The 24,871-nt window shown below is 43.1% G+C and overlaps 1 protein-coding gene across 5 annotated transcripts in view; it reads right to left on the reverse strand.

Annotated features, from left to right (window-relative positions):
- shc1 (SHC (Src homology 2 domain containing) transforming protein 1) overlaps positions 1-24,871 on the reverse strand; it is a 115,607-nt gene that overhangs the window by 76,615 nt on the left and 14,121 nt on the right. Inside the window, exon 1 of one of the 5 annotated variants that reach the window (XM_063041892.1) lies at positions 15,998-16,457. The exons of the other annotated variants lie outside the window; for them this stretch is intronic. Within the exon in view, the coding sequence (XP_062897962.1) occupies positions 15,998-16,012 (15 nt within the window). The 5' untranslated portion in view covers positions 16,013-16,457. Of the gene's footprint in view, positions 1-15,997; positions 16,458-24,871 lie in introns of those variants that run through there. 5 annotated transcript variants of the gene reach the window in all.

Below are 24,871 nucleotides of genomic sequence, written 5' to 3' on the forward strand. Positions count from 1 at the left end.
TTTTGACATGTAGACTGCACAGGGATCAATAACTGATTCCATCATTGACAAATATTCTCAACAATAGATAGTTCTGCATGGTCTCATGGGAATCCTAACAGCGACGATGTAGTCAAGAAATAACCTCTTGCAGATAGGCAGGTGATGCGGTGAGGTATCACCTCCAGTCTCCGAGGGGTTGTGGCTCTTATTCAGTCTCACCCATACTCCAGTGCTGCAGCTCAGAGCAAGTCAGCGACCCCAGCCTTTAAGCAGGGGTGCTTTATCAACGCAAAGGTTTGCATAAGCAAAGCAGGTGCACGTGAAGCCCCCAGTACCTAGGGTAAGAGGTTAGATGGGGATACGGAGGTCTGACAGGTGGCAGAGTGGAGAGAAGGGAAAGGGGAAACTTCCCAATTTAAAAAAAAAGCCATCCCCCTACAAAATAATAGATTGTATCTTGAATAACCTTCAACCAGGCTCAAAGACAGTTAAGACAGTTCTGAAGGTTCTTGATCTCATGATCTGCCTGGTTATGGCTTTTACTTTATTGTCTGCCTGCACTGCACTTTCTCTGTTACCGCATTTAATCTGCATTCTGTTATTGCTTTCACTTCATACTACTGTGATGTATTGATTGATATGATGAAATGATCTGTATGGATAAAATAAAGATTTTTACTGTGAGAATTATAAATGTCCTGCTGAAGGATCTTAGCCCGAAATGTCAATTACACTCTTTTCCATAGATGCTACCTGGCTTGCTGAGTTCCTCTAGCATCTTGTGCGTGTTGCTTGGATTTTCAGCATCTGCAGATTTTCTCTTGTTTGTGATTGAACAATTTCTTTTTAAAATGCTATAAGCATCGGAGGAAGTTAGAGCTACATTTTGCCCAGTACAAAATGGCAACCCACTTGAAGCACTGTGGTGTGAGGGGGGCCGCATGGTAGTGTAGACCTTTACAGTGCCAGCGTATGATCAGGGTTCAATTCCCACCGTTGTCTGTAAGGAGTTAGTATGTTCTCCCCGTGCTCCGGTTTCTTCCCATGTACAGGATAGGGTTAGTACTTTGTGGGCATGCTAAGCTGGCAACATTTGCGGGATGCCCTCACCAGATCTCACACTCCGTTGGCTGTTAATGCAAACAACACATTTCACTGTATGTTTCTATGTACATGTGACAAATAAAGCTAAATCGTTAATTTTTAATGTACTCGGGTTAGAGCAGGGACAGGCAGCTCTCCCTCAATATCACAAAAACAAAGGAGCTGGTTGTGGATTACGGGAGGAATGGAGATGGGCTAACCCCTTTGACATCAATGAATCTGGGGTTGAGAGGATAAACAGCTTCAAGTTCCTCAGCATCAACATCACCGAGGACCTCACGTGGTCTATACACACCAGCTGTGTGGTGAAAGACTATTAAGGAAGTTTTGTATGGGCCCCCAAATCCTAAGAACTTTCTACAGGGGCACAATTGAGAGCATCCTGACTGGCTGCATCACTGCCTGGAATGAGAACTGCACCTCCCTTAACCGCAGGACTCTGCAGAAAGTGGTAAGGACAGCCCAGCACTTGTAGTTGAGAGCTTCCCATGATTCAGGACATTTACAAGAACAGGTGTGTAAAAAGGGCCCGGAGGATTATTGGGGACCCAAGCCATCCCAACCACAATCTATTCTAGCTGCTACCATCCGGGAAGTGGTACCGCAGTATAAAAGCCAGGACCAACAGGCTCTGAGACAGCTTCTTCCACCAGGCCATCAGACTGATGAACTCACACTGATTTGAGTGTACTCTATATTACATTGACTGTTGTATTTATTACAAATTACAAATTACAAATTGCACAATTAGATGCAGACATAACGTAAAGATTTTTACTCATGTATGTGAAGGATGTAAGAAATAAGGTCAATTCAATTCAATTTGAGATCTTAGATAATCTTTACCCAGACCAGAAGTAAAAACAACTAGTTTATACGACAAACTGTGGGAATGAATACCAATATTTTCATAAAGCATGCAAGGTTAGATAAGAGTGGGGTGTCAGATTTACATCCTATGTCTGTACAAGCCCTAACCATCACAGCGTTAAATTGAAGACCAGAGCAAGCCAGGGCAGAGCCTAGCAGTGCAAACACATTCTTATGAACGGATTCAGTTCCTCTAGGCACAGCCTGTAGCATGAACATCTGGAAAGCATTAGCAGCCATCGAAAACCATTTCACCCTCAACTTAAAGGAGCTCGAAGAAGGTTCTAGTCAAACAGTGAAATCTCAACACTTCAAAACGAGGTACTGAGGGTGTGCTGATCTGTCAGAAGTTGGTTCTCAGTCGCCTAAGAGGATATCCTCCAGGGATTTGCCTGGACGGGAGCTCAGGAAGGGGAAGTCAAAGGAACACCCACCAATCCTCATCATGGGGTCAGCGGTTTCAAGTTCCTGGGGATCAACATCTCTGACGATTTATCCTGCCCCCAATATGTTAATGCAATTACGAATAGGGCACATCAGCAGCTATATTTCATTAGGAGTTTGAGGAGATTTGGTATGTCACCGAAGACTAGCAAATTTCTACAGATGTATCCTGGAGAGCATTAAGACAGGTTGCATCACTGTCTGGTATGGAATAGCTAATGCACAGGATTGGTAAAAGCTGCAGAGGATTGTAAACTCAGCCAGCTTCATCATGGGCACTAACCTCCCCCCATGGAAAGCACCTTCAAAAAAATGGCATTGATTAATTAAGGATTCCCACCCACCACCCAGAACACTCTTCTCATTACCACCATCAAACAGGAGCCAGAATGTTTAAGTTTCTTCCCATCTGCCATCAGATTTCTGAATGGACAATGAATCCACGAACACAATCTCATTATGTTTGCTCTCTTGTTTTGCACTCTTATTTATTGTATATTTCTTATTATAATTTATACCAAATTTTATGTATTGCACCATACTGCTGCCACAAACCAAGAAATTCACGTTATGTCAGTGATAATAAATCAGATTCTGATACTAATTTGGATTCCCTTATAAGAAAAGCTTGGATAATTTGAGTTTATTATCCCAGGAGTGGAGGATGCTGACAGAGAACCTTATTGACACATCTAGATAAGCACTTTTGAATTGCCATGGCACAGAAGGTTAAGGGCTTAATGGGATTGATTAATGTAGATACAGAGGCTACAACATGAGGCATGGATGTGACGAGCAGAAAGGCCTGCTTCTGTGCTGTATTACTCCGACCAAGGTCTCTGATTGCTATCTCAAGTGGAGGCAGAAGTTCCCATGCTGCCATTTTGTTTAAGGATTATCTCAAAACGTCCCAGGTTAATATTTATCATTCAGTTCCCATGAATAAATTACAATTTCTACAATAGAGAAAGAGTAATTTCTTGAAGTTTACCAATTGTACTCTGTAGCCAAATTTCCTAATGCATATACATGGGCTCACAGGAATACCAAGCAATGCTCACTTATTCACCAACATTCCTTTATTCCTTTAGTCCATTCTGTCACTTTTCAGCTTTTTTTTAAACACAGAGAGTGGTGAGTGCGTGTAACACACTACCAGGGATGGTGGCTTGGCAGATACATTAGCAGCATTTAAAAAAAAACTCAAGCTAGGCACATGGATGAAGGAAAGATGGAGGGCTATGTACCAGGGAAGGGTTAGATTGATGTTAGAAATAGGTTAAAAGGTTGGCATAACATCATGGGCTAAAGGGCCGGTACTGTGCTATACTGTTCTATGTTCACCAGAGAAGTGACACCGGAGTTGTTATCATATTCAGCCCCAGCAGCTTGCTGTCTAGAAATTAGCTGCCGCATTTATGAGATATAATGCAAATAAAACCGTTAATTCTAAACTCTAAAGCAATTCAGGAGGGTCATATAGGTGCTACACATAAAAAGCATTTATCTTTACACAGGCATGCAGTACAGCTTGCCTTTAAATAACAACCCAGCAGGAGTAGAAAACATCGATTCCTGCCAAAGGTTGAGAGCCATCTTCTCACAGCTATCAGACAAGAGTTACAGAAGCCAGAAAGAAGACCCACACTATATTCAAGAATAGCTTCAACCATTTGGCTCTTAAACCAACCTACACAACCTTAATCCCTACAGTTTAGCCATCTTCTTGCTCCCACGGGGCAGGAGGTACAAAAGGCTAAAGTCCCATACTACCTTCAGGAATGGCTACTTGCTTGAACCTACAAGCACAACCTCAATCACTATAGTTTAGCAACACTAAAATGGATTTAGTTTTCTGTTGTAAATGTGTAGAATTTATGTTCTTCTTGTGAATGCTGCTTATATAATGCTCTGGGTCTGTTTTGCTGCTGCAAGTAAGTTTCTCATTGCACCTTTTCATCTGTGAATTAATGTATATAACAATAAACTCTACTTTGAATTTAAGGAACTGAGAGCTGAGACACTCAATCGCCTATGTTCCAGGGAATAAAGTCCCAGTCTACGTAACCTCTCCTTGTAACATAAGCCCCCAAGTTCAGGCAACATCCTGGTAAATCTTTTCTGTACTCTTTCTAGCTTGAATACATCTTTCCTATAACAGGGTGACCAAAACTACACAATACTCCAAGTGTGGCCTCACCAACATCTAAAATAATGAAAATGCAATGTCCCATCTCCTGTTCTCAATACCCTGCCTGAAAAAGCAAGTGTGTCAAAGTCTTCTTCATCACCCTGTCTACCTGTGATACCACTTTCAGTGAACAATATACTTGCACCTGTAGATTCTATTCTGTAACATTCCCTAGGGCCCTATCACTCACTGTACAAGTCCTACTCTGCTTCAAGCTTTAATCAAATTTTGGTCTTATTTAAAGGCTTCTGTTTTGTTCAAACTGAAATATTTCCCACTCTTCGGTAGTGATTAACGTAATGCTTTAGAGCGCCGTTGGTGGAATTTTGCCACCAACTGAGAGGAGTTTGTACTTTCTCCCCATTACCACATGGGTTTCCTCCAGGTGCTATGTTTAGTCCCACATTCCAAAAGTGTACGAGTTCGGGATAGCAAGTTGTGGGCATGCTACACTGGCACTGGAAGTATGACGACACTTGTGGGCTGCCCCCAGCACATCCTTGGAACACAGAGGTCATTTATGTAAACAAGGCTTTTCACTGGATGTTGCAGTGTTCTTAGGTGTCAACATCTCTGAGGATCTATACTGGGCCCATCATATTGATGCAATTACAAAGGATGAACAGCAGCAGCTAAATTTCATTAGGAGTTTATCAGCGTATAGGAGGGAGATTGAAAATCTGGCTGAGTGGTGCCACAACCTTTTACTCAATGTCAGACAGACCAAGGAGAAGAGGACTTCAGGAGGAGGAAGCCAGAGGTCAATGAGCCAGTCCTCATCAGGAGATCAGAGGGGGAGAGGGTCAGCATCTTTAAATTTCTCAGGGTTATCATTTCAGAGGATCTGTCCTGGATCCAGCACCATTACAAAGAAAGCACGGCAGCACCACTACTTCCTTATAAGTTTGTGAAGATTTGGCATGACATCTAAAACTTGTACAGACTTCTATAGATATGTGGTTGAGAGTATATTGACTGGCTGCATCATGGCCTGGTATGGAAACTCCAATGCCTTGTATGGAAAAGCCAACGAAAAATAGTAGATACGGTCCAGTTCATCAAGGGTAAAGCCCTCCTCACCATTGAGTACATCTACACAGAACACAGTCGTAGGAAAGCAACATCCATCAGCAAGGACCCCCACCATCCAGGTCATGCTTCTTCTCGCTGCTACCATCAAGAAGGAGGTGCAGGATCCTCAAGACTCACACCTCCATGTTCAGGAACAGTTAGTATCCCTCAACCATCAGGCTCTTAAACCAGAGGGGATAACTTCACTGGCTCCATCACTGAACTAGACTCAGTTTCAAGAACTCTTCATCTCCTGTTCTCAATATTATTTATTTATTATTTCTCCCTCACCCCCCCTTCTCTATATATATTTGCACAGTTTGTTGTTTTTAATTACACACTGGTTGTTGTCTGTCCTGTTGAGTGTGGTCTTTCATTGATTCTATTGTGCTTCTGGTATTTACTGTGATTTCCTGCGAGAAAACTGGGTGCCATAGTAGTGTAGCGGTTAGCTCAATGCTATTACTATTCGGGCTATCGGAGTTTGGAATTCAATCCCAGAATCGTCCAGGAGAGCCTGTGCAGGACCTGTGGAATGCATGTGTTTTCCCCAGGTACTCCAGTTTCCTCCCACATACCAGATACGTTAATTGGTCATTGTAAATTGTGTGATTAGGTTAGGGTTAAATCGAGGTTTCTGGGGCTGCATTGCTCAAAGGGCTGGAAAAGCCTACTCCATGTTATATCACTAAAAAAATGAAACTCAGGGTTGTATATAGTGACATATATACTTTGTTAATAAATTTACTTTGAGTTAGAGGAGTTTTGGTACATCACCAAAAACTAGCAAATTTCTACATATGTGCTGTGGAGAGCATTCAACTTATTGCATCACTGGCTGGTATGGAGGGGCCACTGCACAGGATCAGAAAAGGCTGCAGAAAGTTGCACACTCAGCCAGCTACATCATGGGCACTAGCAAGGACATCTTCAACAGGCAATGCCTTAAAAAGGCAGCATCCATCATTAAGGATCCCCATTGCCCAGAACATGCTCTCTTCTCATTGCTACCATCAAGGTGGTACAGGAACCTGAAGAAACTCATGGAACATTTAAAAAATAGCTTCTTCCCTCTGCCAAAAGATTTCTGAATGGACACTGAATCCATGTATGCTACCTCACTAGTTCTATACATATATAGTGGATTCAGGTAATTGGGGCAAGGGACCAGTATATTTTGGCCTAGTTAAGTGGCTGCCCCAATTAGCCAAAGTCTCATGGAAATAGTTAAAAAAGATATAGAAAAGGCAAACCATAATTTAACTGATAAACAAATTATAAGTTTAAATGAAATGCAGAAAAAAATTAGAACACTACAAATACTACCACAGTACTATAAAACTGTATTAGATTCTAATAGTTATCGACCGAGAAATTTATTCACTGTTAACTGCCGTAGTCTTTTGATTGACTGTAAATGAATAAAATCAACATGGACACCTAGGGTAATTTTTTTTTGACTAGTGTTAATTCTTTTTGTGGCATCTTAACAACAGTCTGAAAATTTTTAAAGTCAAAATAAGAAAAACCACAATTATCAAAAATCACTGCTTTCCGAATAAGCGTCCATCGACCCAAATGGATAACACAAGCACACACAACTGACACTATATAATAGCTGTTCACTCTAAGCACAGTGTAGTGTCTAATGGCCACAAAAGAGCACACAACCAACACTAGTTCAAAACTGTTCAGCAACAGTCTTCTGTCCCAATTAAGTGGCATAGTATCTCAAATAAATGAAGGGAGTCCCAGCTATTTTCTCAATCAGTTTTTGTTCTTTAAGAGTTGTCCTAAATAAGTGGCTGCTCCAATTAGCTGATTGCCCAATTAATTGGAATTCAATATATTGTGATTTTTTTAATGTATTGTAATGCACTGCTGCTGCCAAACAACAAATTTCATGACATATGCCAGTATTAATAAACCTGATTCTGATAGTTCAATGTACATATGCCAAAAAAATCTAATCTTTATATTGGACCCACTACCCCTGTCCATTTCCTAGTCTGGTGGAAAAGGACTCAGACTGTTCAATCTTTCATAAAAAGGTATAGTTTCTCATTTCTGGTATCGTTCCAGTTTTTTTTTGCATCTTCCCCATTGTCTCCAAGTCTTTATATAATGTACAGACCATAAAGATTCAGAGAATTCCAAGGCCATGCAGAACCTAAATACACATCCACTTTCCGTCTTCTACAGCCACATACCTAGAGTTGTTTTTCCAGACACACTCTTTCTAACTTGCTATTTTTTTTTGGGTCTGGAATAGTAATTAGTGACTAGAAAACAAGTGCGTGTGTGAGATCCCATAGTAAATGCCTCAGACAGTTCTGACTCCATTTTAAGAGGACTGTTACCTTCTCCACTCCCTTTGGTTAAAATTTAACATTTAATTAGCTGCCTCCTCCCTCTCTTTTCTACCATCTCTTTAATACAAAATTACAAATGGAAATGTCACAACTTACATACATGCAGTACTTTTAATGTCACAGAAGGTCAGGAACCTGGAGCTTAGTCAAAAGCATGTATTAATGGAGGAAAGAGGTAGGAGGTTGAGAGGTGTTTTAAAAATCTGTTAATATTATTAATTTATGTGACGTATGTGATAATATGCACTGTGTTTTGTACCTTGGTCCCTGAGGAACATTGTTCTTTAGTTGTATACAGGCGTACAATAAACTCAAGGAAGCCAGAGGTCAGAACCCAGATAACTGAAGGCAAATACAATGTCACAATCTGCTAAGCAGCTCCAGCATCTGATAACATCTAACAGTCCTGATGAAGAGTCTCAACCCAAAATGCTGACGATTCATCTCCCTCTGACCACTGAGTTACATTGAACATAGTACAACGTTGTGCCAAACTTTTAACCTACTCTAAGATCAATTTAACCCTTCCCTCCAACAGCCCCTCATTTTTCTTTCATCCATGTGCCCATCAAAGAGTCTCTTAAATGTTCCTAATGTATCTGCCTCTACCACCAAACCCAGTGTTCCACTCACTCAGCACTCTCTGTTTAAAAACCTACCTCTGACATTCCCCACACATCAAAGTTGCTGGTGAACGCAGCAGGCCAGGCAGCATCTCCAGGGAGAGGTACAGTCGATGTTTCAGGCCGAGACCCTTTGTCAGGATGGTCCTGACGAAGGGTCTTGGCCTGAGACGTCGACTGCACCTATTCCTAGAGATGCTGCCTGGCCTGCTGCATTCACCAGCAACTCTGATGTGTGTTACTTGAATTTCCAGCATCTGCAGAATTCCTGTTGTTTGCATCTCTGACATTCCCCGATCCTTTCCTCCAGTCACTATAAAATGATGCCGTCTCATGTTAGCCATTTCTGCCCTAGGAAAAAGGGCACTGGCTATTCATTCCATGTATACCTCTTATAATCTTATATGCCTCTTATCAAGTCGTGTCTCATCCTCCTTCATTCCAAAGAGAAAAGCTCTAGCTTGCTCAACCTATCCTCCTAAAACATGCTCTAGAATCCAGGCAGCACTCTGGTAAATCTGCACTCTCTGTGCTTCCACATCCTTCCTATAATGAGGCGACCAGAACTGAACACAATACTCTGAAGTGTGGTTCAATCAGCTTTTATGGAGTTGCAACATTACCTTGCAACTCTTGAACTCAATCCCCCCAACTAATGAAAGCCAACACACCAAAAGCCTTCTAAACAACCCCATCAAGTTGCACGGCAACTTTGAGGGAAGTTCTTCCAGCATTCTGGGTGATGCACCAGCATTAAATCAGATCTTGGCTGATCCAAATTAAATTTTAAGCTCTGCCTTCCTCTGGTGAACTCTCACCCCTTTGACTATCAACTTTCCATCTACCTCTGTGTTCATATTATCCAAAACACTCTACCTCCAAGATAATTGCAAAGATGTACGATTCTCCAAATGTAAAACTTCTGTCTTATTTTCAGCTGTAGGCCAGTGTCCGCCTTACTCATTTTTTTTTAAATTTAGGGATACAGTGCAGAATAGGTCCTTCCAGCATAACAAGCTGTGTCACCCAACAACCAGACTATTTAACTCTAGCCTCATCACAGGACAATTTACAATTATCAATTAACCCACTTCTTTGTAGGTTAATTGTACATCTTTGGACTGTGGGAGGAAAACTACGTGCTTCAGTGGGAGAATATAAACAACTCCTTACAGATGGAACCAGCAATGAATGCTGATGCCTCAAGCTGTAATAGCGTTCTGCTAACAACAATGCCAGCATAGTGCCTCTTCTAGATTCTCTCACAGAAAGAAACACCTTCTCCACACACACCCCGTCAAACCCCGAGAGAATCTTCAATCACCCACCCCCCCCCCAACATTTCCAAACCTCTGAGAACCTCCAACAGCTGGGGGTCAGAGAAAGGGATATGGGCGATATAGAGGTCAGTCCTCCATTCTACAAACATAAACACGAGGAATTCTGCAGATGCTGGAAATTCAAGCAACACACATCAAATTTGCTGGTGAACGCAGCAGGCCAGGCAGCATCTCTAGGAAGAGGTACAGTCGATGTTTCGGGCCGAGACCCTTCGTCAGGACTAACTGAAGGAAAGAGATGCTGCCTGGCCTGCTGCGTTCACCAGCAAATTTGATGTGTGTTGCTCCATTCTACAATCCACGTTCAAAGTCCAGCGATGTGGATGTGTGATGAAAATACCTCTATAGACAGTTGTCAAGCTGGCAAGAGCTGTGGACAAAGATCAGTAGGGATGAGAGCCAGTGGCCCCCAGGTCAGCAATTACCCCAGATCACTGAAATAGATTGGGTGATAAAGAAAAGTTGCCGTCATTGATCGCAGTGTTCAGGACAACAACTACATAAAACTCTGGATAGAGTGTGTTTAAAGTATTGTGTGCAGTTCTGGTCACCCCATTACGGGAAGGACATAGAGGCTTTGAAGAGGTTCACCAGGATACTACCTAGAGGGCATGTGCTATAAGAAGAGGCTGGACAAACTTGGACTGTTTACCCTGGAGTATCGGAGACTGAGGGGAGACCTGATTAAAGTTTATAAAATGAGAGACATAGACAAGATAGATAAGAGTCTTTTCCCCAAAATAGTAACATCATATACTTCAGGACATGCATTTAAGGTTGCGGGGTGGGGGGGGGGGGGGAGTTTAAAGGAGGGATGCAGGGCAGGTTTTCTTTCCACTGAGTGCTAAATGCCTGGAATGGCTACCAGGGGTGGTGATTGAAGCAGATACAATAGAGACATTTAAGAGTACATTAAATAGATCCGTGAATACGCAGGGAATAGAAGGATATAGATCACGTACAGGCAGAAGAGATTCAGTTTAATTCGGCACAGGCATTGTGGGCCAAAGGGCTGGTTCCTGTGCTGCAGAGTATTTTCTGTTTAGGTGGGAAACCAGCAAATGCACAAAAGGTTAATTAGCTGACACCCACAGACAATTGTTGAAATAAAAGAAACTTAAAGATTGCATAACAAACAACCACGACTGTATCATCAACCAACGCTCCCCCACGGTCCACCCTGTAAAGATACTGTGGACTTTGTGGGGATGGAACTGGACTCTCTGACGGTGGTGTCTGAAAAGAGGATGCTGTCCAAGTTGCATGTCATCTTGGACAATGTCTCCCATCCACTACATAATGTACTGGTTGGGCACAGGAGTACATTCAGCCAGAGACTCATTCCACCGAGATGCAACAGAGCGTCATAGGAAGTCATTCCTGCCTGTGGCCATCAAACTTTACAACTCTTCCCTTGGAGGGTCAGACACCCTGAGCCAATAGGCTGGTCCTGGACTTATTTCCTGGCATAATCTACATATTACTATTTAACTATTTATGGTTTTATTATTACTATTTAATTATTTATGGTGCAACTGTAACGAAAACCAATTTCCCCCGGGATCAATAAAGTATAACTATGACTATGACTATTAATGAAGAGGAGACTGACAACACACGGTGAGCCAACTGTGAGTGACTATATCACCATGAATGGGAGATTGCGCAACAATGCCTGATCGTTTTTAAATGAGTCTATCAGCTCAATTACTTCACTCTGGGGTGAGTCACCAGGTCAAGCTCCATCCAGTCTAAACTCAGGCTGTTGGTGGTGCACTCACTGCCGTTGTACTTTCTGATCGATCCCAGGCCTCTTCTGGGGCGAAACATTTCTGGGACTTGCACAAAAGCCTGAAAGCACACACCACTAGGTTCAAGGACTCAAGGAATTGATTGTGTACTTCAGGAAGAGAAGCTTGACATATTTGAGAAAGAGAAAGACATCTTTGCCATAGAGGGAGTACAAAGAAGGTTCACCAGATTGATTCCTGGGATGGCAGGTCTTTCATATGAAGAAAGACTGGATGAACTGGGCTTGTACTCGTTGGAATTTAGAAGATTGAGGGGGGATCTGATTGAAACGTATAAGATCCTAAAGGGATTGGACAGGCTAGATGCGGGAAGATTGTTCCCGATGTTGGGGAGGTCTAGAACGAGGGGTCACAGTTTGAGGATAGAGGGGAAGCCTTTTAATACCGACGTTAGGAAAAACTTCTTCACACAGAGAGTGGTGAATCTGTGGAATTCTCTGCCACAGCAAACTGTTGAGGCCAGTTCATTAGCTATGTTTAAAAGGAAGTTAGATATGGCCCTTGTGGCTACAGGGGTCAGGGGGTATGGAGGGAAGGCTGGGTTCTGAGTTGGATGATCAGCCATGATCATAATAAATGGCGGTGCAGGCTCGAAGGGCCGAATGGCCTACTCCTGCACCTATTTTCTATGTTTCTATGTTTCTAAGCTGAATGAACACACATCAGATCTTAATGAGGGTCAGCAATAGAAAGAGTGAGCAGTTTCAAATTCCTGGGTGTCAACATCTCTGAGAATATATGCTGAGCCCAACATATTGATGCAATTACAATGAAGAGATGACAGTGGCAATATTTCATTATGAGCTTGAGAAGAATTGGTATGTTACCACGTGCAACTTTCTACAGATGTACCATGGCAAGCATTCTAACTGGTTGTATCACTGTCTGGTATGGAGGGGCCACTGCACAGCATCAGAAAGCGCTGTAGAAAATTGAAAAGTCAGTCAGCTCTACCATGAGCACTGGCCTCCCCAGCACAGAGGACACCTTCAAATGGCAATGCTTCAAAAAGGCGGCATCCATCATGAAGGACCCCATCACCCATGACATGCCCTCTTCTCATTGCCACCATCAAGGAAGAGGTACAGGAGCCTGAAGACACACACTCAACCTGTTAGGAACAACTTCTTCCCCTCCACCATCAGATTTTTGAATGGACAATGAATTCACGAACACTATCTCAGTATTTTTCCCCCTTTTTTCACTACCCATTAAATGTATTTATATTTTTATAGTTTTTATTATGTATTGCAATGTACTGCTGCCGCAATGACAACAAATTTTGTGACCTCTGCCCGTTATATTAAACCCGATTATGATTCTGACAGTTTCTGTTCCACTGTTATCAGGCTCTTGAACCTCCGTTACGATAAGATGTTCTGTTGGCCTGACAATCTATCTCATTATGATTTTGCACTTTATCACTTAGCTGCACTGCACTTTTTCAGAACGATTATAAAGATTAGCTTTATTTGTCACGTACATCGAAATATTGAAACATACAGTAAAATATGTCATTAGTGTAAAATTAAATCTGTGAGGATTATACTGGCCAAGTGTTGCCACACTTTCAGTGCCAACATAGCATGTCCACAGCTCACTAACTCTAATCCATACATGTGTGTAGAAAATGGAGTACCCGGAGGAAACCCATACGATCAAGGGGAGAACGTACAAACTCCCTTACAGACAGCAGCAGGAATTAAACTCTGATGACTGGCACTGTAATAGTGGAACACTAATTGCTGTACTACTGTGGAATCCTTTTTGGTGGCTTTTCCATTAGTATAGTTTTACCTTATTCTAGCTCAATGTACTGTGTAATGATTTGACCTGCATGAGCAGCCTGCAAGACAAGCTTTTCACTGTATCTCAGTGTATGTGACAGTGATAAACTAATGCCAACACCTGACTCTGGACGTTAACAATCTCCAATGTAAAATAATATTATTTAAACGCTTGGCTACAGAACTCTGCAAACTAGGTACCACAGACAGTCAAACTGCAGCGACTGATGCTCTGGAGGATGAGAAATGCAGCCCAAGAAGGAACTTTGCAACTGGTCTTGCCAGCCCTGCGCAAACAAGGCTGTGGGGTGACCCTAAACTAGGGAATGTTGGAAACACTCAGCAGGTCAGGTAGCACCTGTCGAAAGAAAACCAATTAACAATTCAGGCTGAAGACCCTTCTTCAAATAACATTACACCTGATTTTCTCTCTCTCTCTCTCTCCACAGATGCTGCCTGATCTGCAGAGTGTTTCCAACATTCTATGTTTTTAGTTCAGATCTCTAACAGCTACGTTTTTGAGCTGTTCCTTTACCATGTTGTGCCAACTTGACAGAAATCTATGAAATTCTAATATATATATATATATATATATATATATATATATATATATATATATAAAATTGTACCTGCCTCAACCACTTCCTCTGGCTGCTTGGTGGCCAGTTCACTCAGTGAGTCTTTTCTGTCTGCAACTCCGTCACTCTACAAAAATCCAGTGGTTCCTAGTAGTTGTGCTCACTGGTGCGGAGGGCTTTTTCTGTGATGGCCTGGCTGCGTTCATTGCTTTTTGTAGCCCTTTCTGTTCTAGGGCTTTGGTGCTGCCATACTAGACCGTGATGCAACCAGTCAGGATACTCCCCACTATGCATCTGTAAAAGTTTGTCAAAGATAAAGGGTCTGTCCCAGGATATCCAACAGACAGACAACAGGAAGGAATTAAACCACAAAAGGAGCAAAAAAAAATTCAAACGCATCTGGCCAGAATTAGGAAATGCTGTCAATTCTACTGACAGAAGCCACAAGCGTAGAATCGCTTAGAACAGGAAGAGGCCTGTGAGTCGATTCTGTCAGCAGCCAAAATAATATGGGAAAAGAAACGTTGTGGGGACGTACTGGTTTTACATTGTGTTGGGTTGGCGTTATTTCCTTGGCTTGTTGCTTTCTAGGCTTCAGTGAATTCTCCCAACTCCGAGACTGTGGCTCACTGTATTCATGGTATAAAGGCAGCTCCAGAGACAAAATATAACAGTAAACCATCCCTTAGTGAAGGGACTCTACACAAAACTTTGACCTATTTATAAAACGTGGGCAAACACTTCAGAAACTGACATTAGTAAGTAACTCGAGGCAACAAGGCAACAAGACAACAAGACAGACCACTCTCAGCTACTGCACTCACACAATCAACGAGGTCAGGCTGCTCTGCAGGGAAAAAGTTGTGACAAAGAAAAATCACCCCAGATCAAAAGGCAGTGGTCATACATTTAAGGCTGCTAACTCTGGATAAGTATAGAAACAAGTTCTTCAGCCCAATGAGAACATGCTGGCCCGCCATGCACCCATTTACCACAGCCTTAATTTAATCCCATTTCATTCCCCTCACGTTCCCATTAACTCCCACTCCATCCCCCACCCCCAAATCTACACAGTGCTGGAGGTCAGGACTGAACCTGGGTCGCTGGGTGCCGCACAGCAGTAGCTCAACCCGCTGTGCTGCCCCTGGAACCTTGGCTTGGAAGGGCAGAAGAAGCCAAATCCTTTAAAAAGCCGACTGGGCGCTTAAGGGCAAGGGCGGTGTGTGGAAGCATGACTGACCTCCCTCTGTGCGCGAAGATTTTCACCACAGCAATGCATCGTGGAAGAACAACAACCCTCTTCACATTGTATTCCAAAAACCACCTCCAAGATCACAGGCAAGAAAGCAGACACATGGGTCTAATGATGATAGACCCCCTTCTGCGCTCTATGTTTTACCATTCCAACTCAGCATCCTGTCCACCAACACAGGAGGAGGAAAGTCCTCTGCCAGAACCACCAGCGGCTAACACTCCCTCACGCTGTGTCGCAGAGATCAAGCAGCAAACCCCTTAAGGCCACCCTCTTCCCAAAAGGTGTAAAACCGTACAGCACACTTGTCAGTGACGAAGGAGAAAACGCTAAAAAAAAAGTGAAAACCTAAGAAAGCCTGATGTGAGAGGTTCTGGAAAAATGAGCTATAAAGAGTCAAATGCAAGCACGTTCTTAAATATCCTGCTGTTGGATTTGAACGAGAAGGAGGGAGGGCGGGAAAGGAGGTTGAGAGAAAGAGAAAAAGATGTCTTTTAAAACCTTTTCTCTGAAATGACAGGAGAGGAATTTGTCATGACAGATCTAAAAAAAAACATGCAAACCAAACAGACCTGATAATCTCCCATGCCTGTTTAAAAGCAGCACACAAGTGGTTGGTCTGAAAGCTGCTCACAGCACTTTGTAAAGTCCTGTCTTCTCTTGAGGAACAGATGCACAAACATCATATGGTATCTGGTCACGAGACCAGATTCTTAACCCACCCCAACCAACAAACTTATTCACAAACACAACCCTGGGGTATCAAGTAACACTATGCAACACTCGATATGAGTCAGCACTGTTGCTGATGATTATTCCAATATTGAGTAACAGTTCTGTTCCCATAACATTACTCTGGCCCTGCTGAATGCCAAACAAAAAACCTTCACGTCAGTCTTTCTTTTGGATCAGTGCTGGATCTAATCCAGTAGCATAAAGCAAGCTCATATTCCAGTGTAAACGTGGAAAGAGTCTGCGAGCAAACAGCAGCAAGTGGTTTCAATCACATTGCATAGCCTTTTATTACATGGGCAGGGCACTGGGCTTTCCAACAACCGCTCACCACCCCCACCACTTCACAACGTTTTAAAACTGCTCTGCACACAGCCGACAAGCCAGTGCGTATCTAGAAGTACAAAAAACAAAAAGAACATACTGGGAATGCTCGGCATGTTGACTGCATCTCTGGAGAAAGATAGCGAGTTAACACTTCAAGTTCACGATCCTTTGTCAGAACCGTCTGTTGCAGCAGTGGAGAAGAAAGTGGAACTGTGGATCACGACAGTTTTCAGATAAAGTGATTCCGTTTCATTGCAGAGAAAACGGACATCAAGCAAGAGATTCTGCAGATGCTGGAAATCCTGAGTAATACACACAAAATGCTGGAGGAACTCAGCAAGTCAGGCAGCTTCTATGAAGGGGAATAAAGAGTCAACATTCTGGGCCAAGACCCTTCATCAGGACTGGAAAGGATGGGGCAAAAGCCATGGTCCACTGTTCTTTCCTATCAGATTCCTTCTTCAGCCCTTCACCTCTTCCACTGCCCCCTTCCAGCTTCTTACTTCATCTCCCCTCCCCCACCCAGCCTCATCTGCCAGCTTGTTTTCCCTACCCTCTATACACCACCTTATTCTGACTTCTTCTCCCTTCCTTTCCAGTCCTGATGAAGGGTCTCAACCCAAAACATTAACTGTTTGTTCCCCTCCAAAGGACATTGCCTGACTTTCTTCAGTGTCTGTCTCTGTCTCTCTCTCTCACACACACACACACACACACACACACACATGCACATGCCAACCCAGTCTTGGAGAGTCCGGAAATTCCAATGAAGGGTTACAGAACTGGCATAGAAACTTTTCTTTTTCTCTCCACAGATGCTGCCTGACCTGTTGAGTATTTCCACACTTTGTTTTATTTATATTGCTCATATTTCAGGCCAATGATCCTTCATGAGATTCATCAAACAGGACTAGCTTAATGTGCCAAAGCAACGATCTATTGATTCAGAATCTTGGTTCTGTGGCTTCTTAATAAATTAATTCAAGGAATGAATTCAAGCAATCAAGTCTATCCTTACCACCAACCACCTATTTACACTGCATCAATCCCAATTACTATTCTCATCAACTGTGTATAAGGTTATAAGAGGCTGACAGAGAGTGGACAGCTAGCATCTTTATCATAAGGTGGCAATGATCAATACCACAGGATATCCTTTAAGGCGAGTGGAGGGAAGTTTAGAGGTGTGATTTTTTTTTTAAATCACACAGAGGGTGGTGGGTGTCTGGGACACACTGCCAGGGATGATAGTAGAGGCAGATATATTAGGAACATTTAAATGACTCATAGAAAGCCACAAAGATGATAGAAGAACAGAACGTTATGGGCTGTGTAGGAAAGAAGGGTTAGTTTGATCTTGGAGTAGGTTTACATAGATCAGCACAACACCGAGTAACGTTCAATGTTCTTCTACCTGTATCTCTAGATTCATCTTGTTACACATGGAATGTGAGATATTGCAGCAGCCGCCTCTTTGAGTTTATGCTCCTCAATTTTCAGCTGCACTTCAGCCCCTCGGGCTGCACTGTTCCAAGTTCCATCTTCCCCCACTCCACAGGTCCGGCCCCTCACTCATGCACGGGCATGTGGAGCAATTTACAGCAGCCAATTAACCTTTTGATCCCTTGTGTATGGGAGGGGGGAGGGAAGCCAGGCTGGACAAGGAAGAACATGCAAACTCCACATGGATTACACCAGATATCAGGCTTGAATTCAGGTCTCCAGCTACACCACTGTATGGTCCTAGCCTGGCCAACATCTTTAGGACATCAAGGGTTACCATTGCAAACATGAGGAAATCTGCAGATGCTGGAAATTCAAGCAACACACATAAAAATCGCTGGTGAGCGCAGCAGGCCAGACAGCATCTACAGAAAGAGGTACAGTCGATGTTTTGGACCGAGACCCTTCGTCAGGACTAACTGAATGAAAGAGATAGTAAGAGATTTGAAAGTGGGAGGGGGAGGGGAAGATCCAAAATGATAGGAGAAGACAGGAGGGGAAAGGATGGAGCTAAGAGCTGGAAAGTTGATTGGCAAAAGGGATATGAAGGGATCATAGGACGGACAGGAGGCCTAGGGAGAAAGAAAGGGGGAGGGTGGAAGCCCAGAGGAGGGGCAAGGAGCATAGTGAGAGGGACAGGGGGAGAAAAAGGAGAGAGAGAAAAAATATATATATAATAATAAAAGATAAATAAATAACGGATGGGGTACAAGGGGGAGGTGGGGCATTAACGGAAGTTAGAGAAGTCAATGTTCATGCCATCAGGTTGGAGGCTACCCAGACAGAATACAAGGTGTTGTTCCTCCAAACTGAGTGTGGCTTCATCTTTACAGTAGAGGAAGCCATGGATAGACATATCAGAATGGGAATGGGACGTGGAATTAAAATGTGTGGCCATTGGGCTGAATATTTGACTGCATGGGGGAGTAGGTGAGTCTCAGTCACACAGGTTCAGAACCAGAGGTCTACCTGTACTTTCCGCTGTGTACAATAGATCTCACAGCACCGGCTTGAGAAAGAGCGGGAGGTGGGTGGGGGGGGTGAAAGGTTGATTCCCATGGTCCCGGGCCAATGCTTAATCGCTGAATCACTATCAATAGGGTACATAATCTGTTAATTACTGTATCAGGGAATTATGTCTGTGCTAAAATTGATGCTAAATTTTCTAAAATATTCATTAACTCTGAAGCGTGACATAATAGCTGAGTGGTTGTTGTAAAACTTTATAGTGCCAGAGATCCAGGTTCAATTCCAGTTGCCTTCTCCAAGGAGTTAGTACATTCTCCCTGTGACCATGTGTGTTTCCTCCAGATGTTCCAGTTTCCTCCCACATTCCAAAGAAGTATGGGTAGGGAAAGGTTAAGAAGTTGTGACATGCTATGTTGGTGCCTGAAGTGTTACAACATTTGGATATCTCTGGACTGTATTGTTCTTGACACAAACAATGCATTTTATAAACATGAGAAAGTCTGCAAATTCTAGAAATCCAAAGCAACTCACAAAATGCTGGAGGAATTCAGCATCTATGAAACTCAATAAACAGTCGACCTTTGGGGCCAAGTCTCTTCTGTGCTAATATCTCTATCTCTTTAAATCTCTGAAGTGTTTAGTGGCTCTCCAAAGGGAAAATCGTTGGGTATACTTAAAGCCAAGATTGATAGGTACTTAATTAGTAAATCGTGTGGTGTGTGGCCAAGTGGTTAAGGCGTCGGTCTAGTGATCTGAAGGTCACTAGTTCAAGCCTCAGCTGAGGCAGCATGTTGTGTCCTTCAGCAAGGCACTTAACCACACATTGCCCTGCAACGACACCGATGCCAAGCTGTATAGGTCCTGGTGCCTATCCTTTGGACAACATTGGTGGCGTGGAGAGGGCAGACTTGCAGCATGAGCAACTGCCGGTCTTCCACACAACCTTGCCCAGGCCTCAGTCATCATCACAAATCGATGGACAGCCGAAGAAGAATTAGTAAAGGCATCAAAGATTATGGGAAAAGGTAGAAGAATGGGTTTGAGAGGGATAATAGATCAGCCAAACAAACAGCAGAGCAGGCTCGATGGGCCAAATGGCCTAATTCTGCTCGTGTTTTATGAGCTGTATTGTAATATTCCCATGAGTCTGGCAAGGCATTTTCTATCCGAGACAACAATGGGAATGTTAGTTATTTCCACAATGATTAGCCATTTGAACATTTATTTACCCACTGAGTTGGGCTTGGCACTGAAATGAATGGTCGGTCACTCTGTGGTGCACCTTGGGACTGTAAAACCAGAATAATGCTCTGGACGTACGGGATGGGAAGGGAACAAGGGTGGGTCAGGGGCTGGGCAGCTGCCTCACAAAACTGGAAATTCAGGTTCAAATCCGATCTCTGGCTGCAGCAGCGTGCATGGAGTTCATTTATTCTTCCCTGAGGGGCACCACTGTAATCTGCCTATATGACTGTGCAGGTTTTCCAGTATCCTCCTACATCCCAACGACATGTGGGATCCGTGAGTAAATTCCTCTTATCCCATCATCCTCTACTGGGGCATATGCTGCCGACAGCAGCTTGCCAGAGTCTCCTTTCCTGAGCCAGACTTTCAAATTATCATGTAGCCCATTATCGAAGATCCTTCTTCACCCAGAGATGAGATCTTTGGCTTCTGTTGGCGCTTCTGTAGCCGTGGATTTTTACAACCCCTCCTGCTTTTGTGGCTGGGCTTGAATGTTCTATGAGTTAACTGGCTGCTGCTAAATGACTACTACTGCTTGGGTGGGGGATAAATGGGAATGTGGGCAGGATTTTAAAAAACTAATGCAGTATTAGAGCAAATAGGTGGTTATAGTTGGCATGGACTGTGGGCCAAAGGGCCTGGATTATCTTAGGGATACCATCATGAACTTCTTTTTGAAAATATCCCCCAGGAGTAGCATTGGAGGGCTCACACCATTCTTCTCCTGAAGCTGTGGAGGATGCAACATAACAGCCAGCACAGTGGTTCAAAGGAGGGGACAGTAAGCACAAAGCATGGCTCAGCAGTAAAGGACCAAAGAGACCACTTTAAAATGCAAAGTTCATGTGGCTTTGTGCTTGCACCTTCTCTCAACCCAGATTATTCTGAGCTGTGCCAACCTGCAACAGCCACAGGCAGCTACGGGTCCCTCAATCCTGTCACGAGTGCCAACAGTTGAGCTCTTTACAGCACATCTACTATGTAAATATCAGGTTGTAAATGTCAAAGTTGAGTTTACTGTCATATGCACAATTAATGTACACGAGTGTAATGGAAAAACTTGCAGCAACAACAGAGACACACAACTTCAGACAAGTAGCACTTACAAGAAAAACAAATATAGACAGAATTTATGTCTAATAAATTGGGGCAGCATGGCAGCACAGCAGTTAGCGCAATGACTTTACACTGCCAACGATCACCAATCAGGGTGCAATTCCCACTGCGGTCTACATTCTCCATGGCCTTCCCCTGGGTGCCCTGGTTTCCTCCCACATTCTAAAGGCATACGGTTAGGATTAGTGAACTGTGGGCATGCCATGTAGGCGCTGAAAGTGACACTTGGGGGCTGCCCCCAGCACAGTAATTGCTAATTCAATTTGACACGAACAACTCATTTCACTGTACGCCTCGATGTTTCAATATACATGTGAAATAAAGCTAATCACAATCTAATTTTTTAAACAAGAAAGGACACCATTACAACAAAAAAAAGCGGCAAAGTCCAATTTTGGTGTAAGTGACCAAAGTGTTATGATTAAAGTTGTGTAGATTGGCTCAAGAACCAAATGGTTGAAAGGAAGTAGCGAACCTGGTGGGGTGGGACTTTGGAGGGAGCATACAAACTCATTACAGACAGCAGCAGGATTAAAGCCGGGTGGCGCTAGCACTGTGATAGTGTTACACTACCCACTGCACTACTATGCCATTCAACATTATGAGGAATATTATGACCTAAAAATGGACTTTGTCATCTTCTACTGTATCATTTCTTAATGCATGCATTACTAAATGACAATAAAAGAGAACTGCGTGTCTTCATAATCTAATTGTGTTCTTTCTTGTATAATTTATGTTTGATTTTTTTTGTTATGAATGTTGTGTATCTGATGCCGTGAGCCTGTGATGCTGCTGAAAGTAAGTTTTTCATTGTACCTGTGCACACATGAACTTATGCAGATGACAATAAAATCAACTTCGATTTTTGACTTTGTGTGACCCCTCCCCAGAGACTGGAGCACAAGATTAAGGCTCACATTCTACTAAGAGAGAGAAGTGGTGATGAGACCATAAACAGAATTTGCAGAGGCTGGAAATCCAAAGAAACACACCTTCTAATCCAGGCAGCATGCTGATAAACCTCTTCTGCAACAAAGCCTCGACATCAGTCCTCAAATCTATCAAGTAGCTCCAATGGAAAATATTGAATAATCTTTTTTGGTGGTCAATCTTCCACAGTGGGCGGCAAAACTGCAACAGATTTACTTCCTGGATATTGCTTGGTAGAGCTGGAAGGATGTGGATGTTCCAAACCTGGTCACTGCAGCAATGGAACTCTCCTTCATACAGGGGCCTTTAAAAGGGTACAAACAGAACCGAGTTTGTCCCAGGGTGTTGTCAAATATGACACAAAAGCTGCAGAGAGAGAGAGGAGGGGACAGGCAAGCAGAAACTTCATCCCAGATGCACCAAGCAGAGGGTTCCCAAACTGGGGACAACGGGCCCCTTAGGTAACGGTAAATATAGAAACATAGAAAATAGGTGCAGGAGTAGGCCATTCGGCCCTTCGAGCCTAAGGCTCCATGACATAAAAAAGGTTTGAGTGAATGGATGTGGATACATTCAAGGAAGGAATTCCAGTCTTTGTAACTGGAAACAGGTTCAAGTTCATTGTCATCTGACTGTACATTTATACAACCAAATGAAATATTCCTCCAGACCACAGTGCACCCACAAAACATATCATACACAGCACATAAAACAAAATATTACCAAAAATAAAACAAAACATAATTCAAATTGCATGCAGTGTGCAGCACAGGTAAATAGTAAACAATTCTCTGTCCTAGAGGTGAGATCTCAATGGTGACAGGGTATTCATTAGTCTCACAGTCTGAAGGAAGAAGCTGTTCCCAGTCTGGCAGTTCTAGTCCTGATGCTGATGTACCTCTTGTCTGACAGTAGTGGGTCGAAGAGGTTGTGGGATGCTTCGGGTCCTTTGTCTACAACGCATGTGGTAAATGTCACAAATAGGAATGGGGGAGACCCAGGGATCCCCTCAGTGGTTTATACTATCCTCTGTAGGGTCTTGCGGTCTCTCCTTATAACTTTCGCTAAAACAAAACTTTGCCTGACTATCCCCAGCCAATTCTTGCCTCTCCAAATGCAGGTTAATTCCGTTAAAATTATTTCCCACTGATGTCAGATTCTACAATAACCTGGTGTATGGCTGCTTCCCTACTTAAGGTAAGGTACCACATTAGCTGTCTTTTTTAAAGATGGGTGGCACCATTTCTGTGACCAGAGAAGCTTAAAAAAATTCCAACAATCTCTGAACTAAGATGTTACCTGATCTCTCCACATGTGCTGCCTGGTACTGAGTGTCAAAGTTGAGTTTATGGTAATAAGTGCAAGTCCATGTGTTCACAGGAGCAATGAAAATGCAAATGCTGGAAACCTTGAGTAACACACAATAAAATGCTGGAGGAAGTCAGCAAGTCAGACAGTGTATATGATGGGGAATAAGCAGTCAATGGGACAAGGCCAAGACCAGTCTTGGTGAAGGTCCTTGGCCCAAAATGTTGACTGTTTATTTCCCCTCCAGAGATGCTGCCAGACCTGCTGAGTTCCTCTAGAATTCTCTATTTTCTGCCTGATGGTATCTATCAGAAGGTGGGACATCTTTGATGCTGGATGCTGCCTTTTAGCAGCAATGCCTCAACAGATGTTCTGTAGATTTTAAAGCAGGGATGTGCAAGAGGCCTGAATGTCAGAGGGCAGGGAGCAGGAGGAAATTACAGAGATAGGGAGATGATCAGGCCATGGAAAAGTCTTCAAAACTATTTTATAACGTGCTGGGTTGCCAGACCCAGACTGATGAAAGTCAGTGAGAACTGAGAAGAGGGCTAGTACAAGTCAGGGTATGAATGGCAGAGTCGGATGAACTTAGAGGTTAGGTGAGACATGGAGAGGATATTACCTATAGTGGGGGAGTCTAGGATCAGAGGCCATAGACTCAGAATACAAGGATATTCCTTTAGAAGTGAGGAGGAATTTATTTAGCGAGAGTTGGTGAATCGGTGGAATTCATTGCCACTGACAGCTATAGAGGCTAAGTCATTAGATGTATTTAAAGCGAAGGTTGATAGTTTCTTGATTAGTAAGGGTATCAAAGGTTACTGACAGAAGACAAGAGAATGGGTTTGAGAACGATAAGGAAAATGATCACAAGAAAATTGCAACAGCTAGTGCCTTGAATATAAAGTCTCACAGCTGCACTAATGCATCATTCAGCATTTCTGCCTTCCACTTTTCTCTGCAGTGGTGAATGTTTAACTCGTGCTTAATTCCAAGGGTCATTTCTTTTTCCTTCTCTTCAAAGGAATGCGTCACACACAGGCTCTGGCACAGTGAAGACATGACTACTGAAATCAGATGGTTGGAAAAGTCAAGTTTAATCTGATTCAACACTGGCTTATTCAACAGCTACAAAACAACGACCACAGTTCATGGCATTTCCCACCTCTCCCCACAATTTGGAAGTTCAGACCCTGAGCACACCAGCATGCTTGTACAGGCGACTCCTACATTATAGAAATTCTGGTAATGGAACGTTATCCCAAAGGAATTCACAAATCACTACCCAAAGGTATTTGTCACTGCCTGAATGG

Source organism: Mobula hypostoma, chromosome 2 (genome assembly GCF_963921235.1).
Source record: "Mobula hypostoma chromosome 2, sMobHyp1.1, whole genome shotgun sequence".
NCBI classification, from domain to species: domain Eukaryota; kingdom Metazoa; phylum Chordata; class Chondrichthyes; order Myliobatiformes; family Myliobatidae; genus Mobula; species Mobula hypostoma.